The 14,111-nt window shown below is 32.7% G+C and overlaps 1 protein-coding gene across 1 annotated transcript in view; it reads left to right on the top strand.

Annotated features, from left to right (window-relative positions):
- CDH12 (cadherin 12) overlaps positions 1 to 14,111 on the top strand; it is a 403,563-nt gene that overhangs the window by 341,508 nt on the left and 47,944 nt on the right. The window contains exon 6 of the mRNA XM_063085931.1: positions 1,625 to 1,812. Coding sequence (XP_062942001.1) covers positions 1,625 to 1,812 — 188 coding nt within the window. The remainder of the gene's footprint in view (positions 1 to 1,624; positions 1,813 to 14,111) is intronic.

Raw genomic sequence — 14,111 nt, 5'->3', positions numbered from 1 at the left:
AAATATAAGTTCTATTGAGGTAATGGCCATGGGATGTAAATAAGGCTGATTTCAACATAATTTACAAGAGCAAATGGTAGATATCTTTTTTTAGGGTGAAGGAGACAGATGGAAGATTTAACTGCTACTAGGGCTAACAAAATTACCAAATTTTGAAACTGTTTGTGAAAGAACTACAAGACCTCGAAAGATAATTGGGAATAAAAAAGAAAGAATCTGGCAGAATCTCCACCAGTTGTGACTGATTTTCTTCTCACATCTTCTTGAAGCAAATAACTGTAATAATAATTTGTTGAATGAACTTCACCATGCAATAAATATGTTGAATAACTTCCTAATTTAATTTCTATGGATGTAACTAGAATTCCAAAACAAATTAATTACCATGGTTGCTTTACCCATGGGAAAGTGTCATTCAAAATTTATTAATAGTAATTGAAACTGTAACTCCAATATTACAATGAAAGCTTTGAATTTTCATGTTTAGTTTTGCTTCTGCATTTTTATTTTCTCCCATTTTCTTTCTTTCCTTATTTTGGTTTGAACAGACTTTTATTAAATTCAGTAATATTAGCTTTGATAAGATATCAGTAATATAACATATGCTGTACCGTTTCTTTGTATTATACTTAAAAAATCTACAAAAATTTTAAACAATGTATATATATTTTTATTTTTGTGGGATATTAGAATTTTCATGATTTTGTAGTGTATTCTATAGATATGGAATTTTTTAGGTTTTTCTGATTTAGTATCAACTTCATAGCAATGTAAGTACTCCACCTGGTGGTAAAAATACACATTTTGCTTTCTTTCTCTTTTTAAAAATATGTGAACAAAAGAAAATGGGGGATAGAATTTTATATCCTGATTTAAAATATGTGTATACGTACCTAACAGGATGCCAAGTTAACTTTTACTAAACATAAGTTGAATTTGTTTGTAATCTACTATATGAATATACTATATTTAAATTCATCATGGATTAAAATTTTGTTAACTATATTACATTTTATATTTATATTTTATATTATATTTATATTACATTAGATTTATATTTTATATTATATTTTACAGGTCACTTTTTGCTTAATGATGTATATTTATTGAAGTAATTAGTTTTAGGAAACATAACCTTTCTATAAATATCTAAATATCTATATTTGAGATATTTATATATTTATCATCTATCTACTTAGGTATTTTTTATCTATCATCTATCTATATATCTATATCTATAGATATGTTTTGTCTGTCTTACATCCTGGATACTGTGGTATAAGTGCCAATTAATTTCATGAATATTCTCACCCTTACATTTGATATTCAGTACACGCTTTGATGCTATTAGTATGTAAAATATTTCCTCACAGTAATTTTAATATGGCATTCTCTACTATTTACATTGCCCAATTAAAATTCTTAAGCAGGACCTACTGAAGTGGAAAGTGAAGTTATTATTCCTAATCATAATCCTTAACTTGACAGCAAATTGCCTTTCCATTTTGCAATGTAATGTTTTAAATTTGATTTACTTGCTATAGACTATATTTTTCAAGCCTAATAATATTGCTATATACTTTTCTAACCCCACTGTCAACGTGAATTATATATGTCTTATCAGGCATCTTCCATCTGAAAGTTCCAGAGTCTTCTCCTATTGGCTCAGCTATTGGAAGAATAAGAGCTGTGGATCCTGATTTTGGACAAAATGCAGAAATTGAATACAATATTGTTCCAGGAGATGGGGGTAATTTATTTGATATCATCACAGATGAGGATACACAAGAAGGAGTCATCAAATTAAAAAAGGTAATTAGACAAGTTTTTGGACAGGTGATTACCCAATAATAGTTTAAAAACAGAAAAAATAAAACTTGAAAATGACAAGTAATTTTAATTTCTCTTCAATTAGAAGCATGTCAAATAACAAAATAAGTATTCACTCCCATAGGAACTGTTATTCTGTGATTCAACAGCTATATATTTTATGTTGAACAATCAGGCATATTAATTTGATTAAAACATTTAAAAAATTCTTACCAGAGATTAATTGCAATTTAATTGACTGCTATAAATGTAGACAAAAAATTAATTTAAAAACAAAATGTAGAAGTAATCTCTAACTCCACCAGGTTTGGTTTTGACCCTCTTATAAATTTTCTGTGAATGATAATATTCAGTTCGCCACTGAGTATTATAGTTGGTGAGTGTTGATATAGGAATATCGACACTGGTAGCTGTCATCACCGGAGGAGTGGAAGAAATGGCAAAGGGTGAGCACGGCCTTGAGAGAGTTGTAAGGAAGAAAGTAAAAAGAAGAATTACTGAGAGAGAGAGAGAGAGAATAAGGGATAGACTGTGATGAGAAGCTGCTAAGTAATGGTAAATGAATTTTAAGAAAAGGATTGCAGAGAGGGAGAGCAAAGTTAGTTAAAATATTAGGGAAAAAAATCTGCAGGGTATTTAGTTTTGTCTTTTGCTGAACAGTAGCATGAAGGAGTGTGCAAATGTGAGAAAGAAAAAAAAAATCATGATTACATTTGAGGTGTGTAGATTTTTTTCCAAAATAATGAGGCAAATTATATGAATTTCCAATAATGAAGTGCAGGAAGAAGACTGAACCTCATTTAATTTGGTACTATTTTCCCCTCTCCTTCTGCAAAGTACACTCTATTTATCCCAAACTGCAATATATCAAATCCATTTACTAATTGTGATTCTTTTGGAAGAAATGTTTTTGTATTTAGTCCCATGAGTCAGTCTACTGTTCCTGTATTTGCTCAGGAACTCCGAATTTTAACAAGGAAATAATATATATGGTAGTGAAAATAATCTTAAGAAGAAACACACTTCTCATAGAGATTATTTATCATATTTTTATTCCTACCATTACACATAAACTCGGCTTAGTCTAGAAATTAATTCAGCCCTCGTGATCCCATTCAACAAAATTATGCATTCATGCTGAATTTGCAAAATACACATAGAAAAATGTGTCAAATTTTTTATCAGCTTTATTCTTTTATTGTTTTTTAGTTTGTTTTTCTCTTTTCCTTTCAGTACCATATCAATAAAAAGTCTTATCACTTAATTTTTTCTCTAAAAAGTCTCCAAAAACCCCCACATTTTAGTAATTTACAAACATCAATTCAAATGGAAAAAATCTAAATTCTCCTAATAATATGTGAAATAATAGAAAATATTTTATATCAACAGATCATAAAATTTAAGTACAAAATTAAATATATTTACAAAGTACAATTGAGGTAAAGAAGAGTCAATGCTATATACATTATATATTTATATTTATATATATGTTTATATTTAGTTTTTATAAATATATTCTATATTTACCTATATTTTCATATTTATATTTTTACTTTTATTTACACATATTTATCCTCTATGTCAGTGAGTAATCAATATCTAGGTGTCAATCTGGAAACTGTCATTCTTTATTTTTTAACATCATTGTAAAGGGAATGGTAATAACCATAGTCCTTTATCTTATGTCGAACTAGATTAATCTTTGGAACTAATGATTCAGTTATATAAGCTCAAGTATCACTAAGGCAATAAGAACACATCTACCTTTTTTGCTTATGAAAGATTTATAAAGAATAAAAGAGTCATGGCAGTTATTGTATGTATTTTTTAATTTTTTTGAGATTGTTTTCATATTTTTTAACTGGGTTAAAGTTGATATTTGCAAAAATATGAAATATCTTTATTAAAATCAATTCAGATAATGTAGATAATCAATCTGAAAAGTATATCTCTACCTAAAAAAAAATATTTTTTCCTTTTGTGCGGAGTGAATCATTGTTGTCTATTTCACTGACATAAAACTTGTTATCTAAATAAAGCTCAGCGTTCCTAACTTTCACTTCTTCATTAAAAGGATATTTATGAAGTAGCCACTATGTACCAGACCCCACTCTGGACATAGGAGATAAAGCAGTGAAGTAACAGGATGCATTCCCTGTATGGGGAAGTCAGACTATGAATTAAAAATCACTGCTGGCAGTGACAAATTTAAGCTCGAAAGAAATAAAGCAGGATAGAGGGACAACAAGGAATGTGCACGGTGGTGGCTATCTTACAGTGAACTGGTCAGAAAAAAACTCCTCTATTAGGAAGAAATTCGAACAGAGATCTGAAGGAAGCAAGAAATGAACCATGAGGTGTCCGGGTGAAGTGTTCCAGAAAGATTGAGCATGAATTGCAAAGTCTCTGAGGGGGAAGTACACTGGGCTAGGAGGCCAGTGGGGCTGAAGTGTAGTGAATGAAGGGGACATTGGCCTGAGATAAGGTCAAAGACAACAAAGAAGGGCCAGGCCAAGACTTTGAGGTCATGGCATGGGAAGCCAGCCACTGGTGAGTTGAGATCCCGATCACCTTTACTCTCCTAGAACAAGCCAGATTGCTTGGCTGCTTTGAGGAGAATAATGACAGGGAAGTAAGAACAAAAACAGTCCAGTTAAGAGACCTTAGAAATAATTCAGGAAACTGATAGAAATGTGGAGTGTGATGGTTATAGCAATGGTGATTGTGAGAAATGGTGAGATTCTGGCTAATTTTTAAAGGAACAACCAAAACATATTTTTATAAATATTCTGGTCATCTGCTAAATTACACCAAGCATTGCAGTGCTTACACAGCCTAAGAGAATACATAGATTTGCTTTCAATGTTGTAATTTGTTTTCATCTCTTAATAAGAATCCACTAGAGGCAATCTCTACATACCGATCTATCATTCTGTTGGAAAAGAAAATTGCAATGTGTAGACTACATTTATTAAGTCCTTAAAAAATAACTCAGGAGGACATTTTTGTAACGAAATTTTAAAATTGCTTATCTATCTATACATCATATATACTGTATTGTGTAAATTATATTTGCATACACACACATACACATAGATCTATTACTTGATTAAATGTGGCAGTATGATTTCAAAAAAATAAAATAATGAGAAAATATCTACTTAGATAAAGTCCATGAAAAATTCAAAATTAATTTAAACAACTGTAGTTCTTTAAATGCAGGATCTTTTCGGATGAAGACTGTGTGATAGGACTATTCAAGCATATATTCAGTAAGTTCTCAGAAAACTTTTACCTTGCACTTATCATCAAGAGTCCCTGAAGAATTAGGTTTATCAAAACAAATAACTATGTATACACCAACAGTATTGTTCCATAATGATCCTAAAATTATTTTTTGAAAGTTTTCCCTTTAACGGTTCAGTATAGAATTGCAATGCGAGAATTTTTTTTCTTTTTTTTTATTGATTATATATATTTGTGGGGTACAGAATCGAATACCAATACATGTGTACAATATGTGGTGATCAGATCAGGATAATTAGTATACTCATGTTTATAGAATGTAATCAATCTTTGTGACCCTTAATTAGTTTCTCACCAACCCCCCTCTTTCTTCCCCTTTCCCACCTCTAATAACCACAGTTGTGTTATCTCTCATTTTTTTTGAAAGTTTAACGCATTATTGTGATTGTTTCCCTTCCTTCCTTCCTTCCTTCCTTCCTTCCTTCCTTCCTTCCTTCCTTCCTTCCTTCCTTCCTTCCTTCCTTCCTTCCTTCCTTCCTTTTAGTTCTCATTTATGAGTGAGGACATGTGGTATTTCTCTTTTTGTGTCTGGCTTATTTCCTTTAACATAATTATCTATAAGTTCATCCATGTTGCTGCAAGTGGCAGAATTTCATTCTGTTTTTTATGGCAGAAAAGTATTCCATTGAGTATGTATACCACCTTTTCCCTATCCAGATGACTGTTGATGGACATTTAGGTTGCTTCCAACTCTTGGCTATTGTAAATAGAGCTGCGATAGATATGGGAGTGCAGATATTCCTTCAACATGATGATTTCCTTTGGGTATATACCCAGCAATGGTATTTCTGGATTGTATGGCAGTTCTGTCTGTAGTTGTCTGAGGAACCTTCATACTGTTTTCAATAATGGCTACAATAATTTATGGTCCCACCAACAGTGTAGGAGTGTTCCCCTTTCTCCACATCCTCACCAGCATTTGTTATTCTCTTTTTTGATAATAGCCAGTCTAACTGGGATGAGATGATTTCTCAGTTTGGTTCTGATTTGCATTTCCCTGATGCTGAGCATTGTTGAGAATTTTTTTCATGTGTCTGTTGGCTATTTGTATATCTTCATACGAGAAATATCTGTTCAACTCTTTTGCCCATCTTTTAATTGGGTTACTTGTTTTGTTACTGTTGAGTTGTTTGAGTTCTTTGGATAATCCCTTGTCAGATACATAGCTTGCAAATATTTGCTCCCATTCCTTAGGTTGCATTTTAACTCTGTTAATTGTTTCTTTTGCTGTGCAGAATCTTTTTAGTTTGCTATAATCGCATTTGTTTATTATTTTTTTTCTTTTGTTGCCTGTGCTTTCGGGGTCATATAGATAAAATTTTTGCTCAGTCCTATATCCTGAACTGTTTCCCCTATGTTTTCTTTGAGGAGTTTTACAGTTTCAGTTCTTTTAAGTGTTTAATCCATTTTGAATTGATCTTGGTTTACAGTGAGAAGTTCAGGTTCAGTTTCATTTGTCTACATCTGAAGTCCAGTTTTCCTAGGACCATGTATTGAAGAGGAAGTCTTTTTTCCACTGTATGCTTTGTTACTTTTGTCAAAGATCAGTTGGCTATAAATATGTGGGGTGATTTCTGGGTTTTCTATTCTGTTCCATTGGTTTGAGTGTCTGTTTTTATATAAAAAAAATAAAGCAATGCAAGAATTTTAATGTAAAAACAAATTCATATAGGAATTACACTTTTAAGCATGCTAAATGAATTAAGAAAGTCCAAAAAATAAATATTCTACATTTGAATCTGTAGTTCTTTTTTTTAAACATCAGTTATTTTAATTTTCTGGCTAACTGATTTGAGCTGCAGAAGAGGAATGAAGCCTGATATTCTTTGTTTTCAGAAATTTTCCTCTTTTTTTGGCTTACCTAAAAGTACACTAAAATTCTTAATGTTCTGAAGCACATATCGTCATTAGTTTTATCTTCAAAATATTTTCTTTGCTTTCCTTTTATTATTTTTCCTCTCTCTTCTTCCTTGGTAGTGGTAGGGTCTAAGTGGATAAAAGTGGTAAGGTTTATATGAGCTGAGGGGAATAAAGAAAGTTTTTTTATATTTCATTTTTTTAAACCTCAACTTTGACTCACTTTATGAGCCCTGTGACAGCATGCCTTTTCACTGTGTCACTTTGAATTCAGAGTAACATTATAGAACTTTATAAATCTCTCCAAGGCAAAAGATATTGGTAAAAAAACAAAATGAAATAAAAACTGTTCTTACTCTTCCCATCGTATTGCATTAAGCATAGTATAAAAATAAAAAAAAATAATAATAATAAAAAAACACAACTGCCCTATATGTTTATATGTTGGTGAGTATTACAGCAATAAAAGTACTAACAAAACCAGAATAAAACTTTTAAAAATTTTTAATCCCATCTAAAATAGGAGATGGGTTACGTTTACAATGAGAAAATAAGGTGTTTTAAATTCAACAATTTTATTCTTAGTGAAAAGCTAAATGAAATATGTGTTTAGTCAGTAGTGTTTTTTTCCTGCTGGATAAATGAAAATAAAATATATACTTACTATATGTAGCTATAAATAGAAAGATACAGGAGTTTAAAACTTTAAAATACTGAAAATACAAATAAATTTATAGGAGCACTCTGACGTTCATGCTACTGTTTAAGAAATTTAGATAATTAGGGCCAGCCCGTGGCTCACTTGGGAGAATGTGGTGCCGATAACACCAAGGCCATGGGTTTGCATCCCTATATAGGGATGGCCAGTTAGCTCACTTGGGAGAGCGTGGTGCTGACACCACCAAGTCGAGGGTTAAGATCCCCTTACTGGTCATCTTTTTTCTTTTAAAGAAATTTAGGTAATTAAAACAGTAGTTTGAATGCTTAAGTTATACAAAGGAGCAATTTTAATATCTTGCATAATTTCTACAATAGTTTTGTACCATTTCTAGAAAAATATCTATTAGGAACTAACAAGTAATGATGTCATCTGTTTAAAATGAAAAATGATGAAATTTTTTCATTTTAAAATAAAGAAAACTTTATTCATTTTAAAATAAAGAAAACTTTTTTAGAATTAAAAAAGATTTTGCCATTTTGATGTTACTTGGCAATATTAGTTTATTTCAAATTAACATAACTGTAGGATCACATTAAATCCAAAGATGAATTTTCTTTTTTTCTTAAAAACGTAAGAGAGAAATAGGCTGAGGTCTCAACTGGTCCCACTGGATATTTATATTTTATATAATTAAAAACTCACTTTCTTTAGTAAAACTCCCTTTCTTTTTACAGTCTTAACAGATGACTAGGAAGTGATCCCATATCATAAGATTTGGTAGTATAGCACCGTAACACCACGTGGTTAATTTTTAAATAACACTTAGGAACAAGAATTTGGACTATTTTATGTAGCTAAACATAGGCCTCAATTTATTAAGCTTAAAATAGAAAGCCCTGTACCACATGAGTAACTTTATTAATTCTGTCCCATTCTTTAACACTTCCCTCCCTTGCCTCTCACCAAAGGCTTCCTTGAGTCCCTCAAGTGAAGTTGATCTGTGCTTGCTTACTTCCCAAAATGTCAGCATTTCTCTCAAAGCCCCTATGATACTTATGGCAGTCATATTTAAAACACATCTGATTCCTCCTACTGTATTTTAAGCCCCTAGGGACACTTTATCATAACTATGTTTGTGTCCCCATCAGTAAAAGAAATGCTTGAAGTGTATAGAGTGTTTAAAATTTTTGTTGACTTAAAAAACAAGTATCTTATGTTGTCTTATTGTTTTCATTCCTGATGCACGGTTTTTCTTTTCATTTACATATTATGTAAAGTTCAATATATTTTGCAAAATGTTTGTGGGGCCTTAAAAACTAACGCCACCTTAAGTGACATTATAAGTGGCACCATTATGGGCCCACAAGGGCATATTAATTTGGCAGCCTAAGATGGCACCGGGCGCCGGGAGGAAGTAGGGTGGGAGTGTCTGCGGGAACCTTGCCTTAGCCCTTATTGGCCACATACGTGCTTCCACGCTCGTGAACACTGCATGATTGCAATAGCTAGGCGTTGAGACAGGATGCGTGCTCTCCTAACCTTTAAGCTGATTGGAAGATGTAAAAAACCTCCCTTCCCCATTTGCCTTTAAAAGCAAGTGCTGGGCCCAGCCCTTGGCGCATTTGGGAGAGTGCGGCGCTGGGAGCTGGGAGCGAGGCAACGCTCTGGCCCCGGGTTCGGATCCTATATAGGCATGACCGGTGCACTCACTGGCTGAGTGCCGGTCACGAAAAAGATAAAAAAAAAAAAAAAAAAAAAACAAGTGCTTGTGTGATAATAAACGGAACTCCTCAACAGAACCCCCGCCGTGTCCGAGTGTCCTTTAACGGGCTGGTTGGGGCCAGCGGCTGTGCTCACCGCTCTTCACGGCTCTCTTCCCCCGTCTCCTTCCAAAGGGGACTGGAAGGAAAGAGGAATCCGGGCCATTCGCTCGCCCACCAAAAGGAACGAGGCTAGGGCTGTTCGGGTTGGCTGGTGGCAGACCCGACAGTGTTTAGAAAAATAGTGTTTTATTGATTCTACAAATGGGAAATCTGAAGTTTAGAGAAGAAAGGTAACTTCTTCAAAATCACACAGCTTGCTGTAAATTACAGTACATATTTAAAAAGCTTATATTTTCAGCTATTGTGAAAAACAGTATGTTTTATGAAAGATAACTGGCCTCTGAAGATGGTCATATGATTTGTACTGTATCTATATATGACACATGTTTTACTTAAGCATCTATAATGGTTGATGGAAACTTTCATCGTTTTTCAGGGAAAATATCACTGCCAACCTGTAACTAGAAGCACTACAGGTTCTTGCAATTCTGCTTTTTGTTTTGTTTTGTTTTGTCTCAGTTACTGCATTTAATCCAAAAATTATTGTAGGTAAAATACAGGTATTGAAATAATGCCCATTATTCTTAATTTAGTTTGTTAAGACTATCAAACTTTTGCAGTGCTGCAAAAGAATGAAGTGTAGAAATAACTTGTCCAAAGAAAAAATCAGTGCATTTCTAATAGACAATTTTGTTAAAATTTTTTAGAGGTAAATTGCGTGAAATATATGTATGTTTCATCATTTAAATATTATTATTTACAAAATGCTTTTTGTCTGTTAATTCAGTTTTATTTTAAGCTTATATATTTTTAAATTTTATAATAAATACTTGAAGTATTGTCTAAACTAAAATCTAGGTTTTAAAAATGATCATATTTTGTTGTTTTTCCTTTTGCTATAGGGACAGTCTCACCTGATTTAGTGGCAACTTTTATTCATCAAATAATTGTTTGGCTATGTTTTAGTAAAATATAGAGTTGACACCTTTCCTCAGTGATGATGAGATATGCACAACTCTCCCACATCCCCACTCAGACAAACATTGACTACTATATTGATCATAAAACCAAGTTCTGGTAAACTTGCTTTTTGTTAAAACGGTGCTTGCTCTGAACATCTTATCTTTATTGTTCAGGCTGGTGTAATAAACCTACTTTATAAGAGCTTCTTCATGGTCTTTTCATCACGGTTCAGCCTGGTATAAATCTGTTTTCTAACTACTTGTCTTAAAAAGGATTAAGTTTATTTCTGATAAACTTACATCCTTTGATCATTTGGGGTTCATTGACAATTTTCTTTTCCATTTACCATAAAACCTGCTAGATGGTAGAGAGAGTAGAGTCATTACTAAAGCATACTTACTTTTTATTTTTATTTTTTAAAGTGATGGCTTTACTGTTTTGGTGAAAATGATACGTGTTCTTCATAAAAATAGAAGCAATATAAAACAGTAAAATGTAAAGAGGGACAAAACTACAGCTTCTGTGGGTCAAAATATGATACAACTGGGTCCCTTGCTTAAGGTCTTTTGGCATGAAATCAAGGTGTGAATTGGGGCTGCTATCTGATCTGAGGCTTGGAGTCCTTTTCCAAGCATGGTGGTTGCTGGCAGAATTTATTTCCTAGTGGCTTCATAACTGAGGTCTCTATTTTTTTCTTAGCTCTTGGCCAAGATTAGGTCTCAATTTCTACAGGCACCCCTTAGGCACTTGCTGCATGGGCTCTTACGCTTACAAGTGCACTTCTTCAAGATCAGTCAGAAATTATCTGCATCTCTTCTTTCTTTTAAAGGCTCACCTGATTAGGTAAGACCCCTCAAGTAAGATCTCTCTTAATTAACTCAATGCCAAGTGATTGGACCTTAATTATATATGCATCATGTACTTTTCTTTAAAACTTAAGTTTATGGAAGTGACATGTCATTCAATTTACAGGCCCCTCACCCACTCAAGGACAGAGTTATTGCATAAAAGGTGTGGGTCTTTGGGCACAAGACTTTTGAGGGTATCTTAAAGTTCTGTCTGCCACAGCTGCAGTTTTTTAAATTTCTCAAAAGATCTACAACTGCAGCTATCCGTTTTCACTAAACATTATCTGGAAGCATGATGAGGCCTGGAAGAGACCAGGGACTTATGCTCTTATATCTTATGCCAAAAATTGCTTATCTTCCTCTGAAATGAGAAAATCTTTTGGCACTTAATATTTTATCTAGTTTTTTTTTGTGATCTGGACTTCAGCAAAATAAGCGAAAGTGGTTAAAAACAAAGAAGCAGAAAGATGGTATTTTGCCTAATTCCTCCCTTTATACTCCAGAGCAAAATTAAATACATCACATTTCATTTCTCCATAGTTGTGGCTTTTTTAATGCACAGCTCCCTACAACGTGAATTGTTTCCTGAAAATACTAGTCTCAATATTTTTTCTTTATATAAACACCCTAAGCAGCAAGGAGCTGCTCAACTAAATTCTCTTTAGCCAGTCATTTTCTTACCCTTCTAGAAATGTTCATAAAATTGAATGGGGGCCAAGCAATATTTATTGTGTAAGAGCTAAATTAGTTTAATTTTATAATAATGCATTTATATCATAGAATATGATCCCTTTTCTAAGAATCAAAAAATCCTATTTATTCTATACTCATTTCAGTGCTAGAATTTTTATTGATTATAAAGTTAAAGTTTATTCCTCAGAAAAGTGGAGGGTGGTTAGTCAGATGTGGTGGGTAAAGCTGACCAGAGAGAGATCACTGTTGATTCTCTTTGCTTTTTCTGAGCTATACCATTTTGTAAAGTGGAATCATCTTTTTGTAAAGTGGGATTGCCTATGGATCAAGGTCATGAAGAAGTAAGTCCACCTAGAATATTATTGTGCCATTTCTCTTACAGTTTTCTCCAGTTCTCTGATCACTGCAGGATGTAAGTTTTCAGTTCCAAAAAATCTGTACTTACAGAAAGATTCTTTCATCTCATGCTCTATCTTTCTGCCCTCTAAATATTTTCCTGCTGTGATAGTTCAGGAGTTCTTCTGAAGCATAGAAAATGTCTGATTTCTTAAAAAAAAAAAAAGAAAGAAAATAAAAGGTTTCATAATTTGTCTCTCATTTCTGGCTTGAAATGACCTTAGTAGGGAGTCAAGTTCATCGAGATAACTGTAGTATATAATTAAGTGGGGAAATAAAATTAAGAGCTTATCTAAAAAGAATTTGCCTAATCACAGATAATCAGATGCATTTCGACATCTAGGAGAAAGTAGAGAGGGAAATGAGACACAATTGGTACTAACATCTATATTCTAAGATAGAAGTGAATTCTGGGCCAAAAAAAAAAAGGGAGTAATACTGAGCTGGGACAACTTAACATGCTTTCTTGGTGAAAGTACCCTTAAGGTAATAAATTTGGGGTAGTCATAAGGATCACTGTCACAGAAAAATTCTATTGTTTAACATTCAAAGAGCATTTACAATTTACCCAAGCAGAAAATATATTTTTACATGTTCTTTAATTGGAATTAGCTAGTGCACCCTTCTTTCTACCTCATACCTCATTCTCTCTCTGCCATGTCCTACACATTTGACTTCTCTAACCACATCCGGTTATGGGAAAATTGGCAATCCTTCAAATTTATGCACTAAGTAAGATGCTGCTATTCTTTAATTTGTTGAATGTAGAGAGAAAGCAAGCTGTAACTTGTCTTTGCACCTTTCTGACCTCCTGGGATGTATTTCAGGCCTTGCCACCACATAAACCATCCATATATGTGTATTTTTTAACAATGGTTTCTTCCTTTTTCAAACCTAAATATACTATTTTAATAATTTAGATTATTGTTAATTCTCCTCTCTGAAACTTATAGAATAAGCCTAATTAATATTCAACATCATGGCCCTTTAAATACTTGAAAATGTGCATCCTCTCTTATGTTGGTCTTCTTCATTCCAAGCTAAACATTCTCAGAAGTTGTAGCATTTTCTTATTTTGTAGTAGTTTTCTTATTTTTGCCATTCTGTTTTGGCAGTTGGTTGGTTTTTCTTGAGTCTGACTCCAGTCACAAAACACAGTAGTGAAGCTTTAAGCTGATCAAAAGAGCATCGTGGAACTATCCCTTTCTTTTCCTACATGTCTCATTTCTGTTCATGTGACAAATGGCCATATTATCAACCATGGAGTATTTTGCATCCATTCTTTACTTATATAATCAAGAAAAATCAAAACTTCTAACAGGAAAGGGATGTAAATTGAAGAAAATCAATATTGTGTTAACAAATATGGGTTAATAAAAGTATAGAAAATCAAAGAAAGCATTAAGTACAAAGCAAATAAAATATGAATAAAAATGTGATTAATTACATAAAATAAGGGGAATAGTTACAGGGAAAATAAATATTGGTCCTCCTGAATGACAAATATTCTAAAAGAGACTTGATGTCATATCTAAGAAGTATTACTCTTTTGCTGTAATAAATTCTGTGGAATTGTGAGAGTTTTTGAGGATTTCATAGTGATTATTTTTTCTTTTTCCATCCTCAGAGGAAATGCATAAAGCAGAAATCACATCTTTAATTATTTATTTATTTTTATTTCTTATCATACATACGTGTGGGGTACAACATTGGTTTTTAATAATTGTGTACAAT

The sequence above is a fragment of the Cynocephalus volans genome, chromosome 2 (genome assembly GCF_027409185.1).
Source record: "Cynocephalus volans isolate mCynVol1 chromosome 2, mCynVol1.pri, whole genome shotgun sequence".
Taxonomy (NCBI): Eukaryota; Metazoa; Chordata; class Mammalia; order Dermoptera; family Cynocephalidae; genus Cynocephalus; species Cynocephalus volans.
The sequence above is the reverse complement of the archived record's forward strand: the minus strand, read 5'-3'. Positions and strand labels throughout refer to the sequence as shown.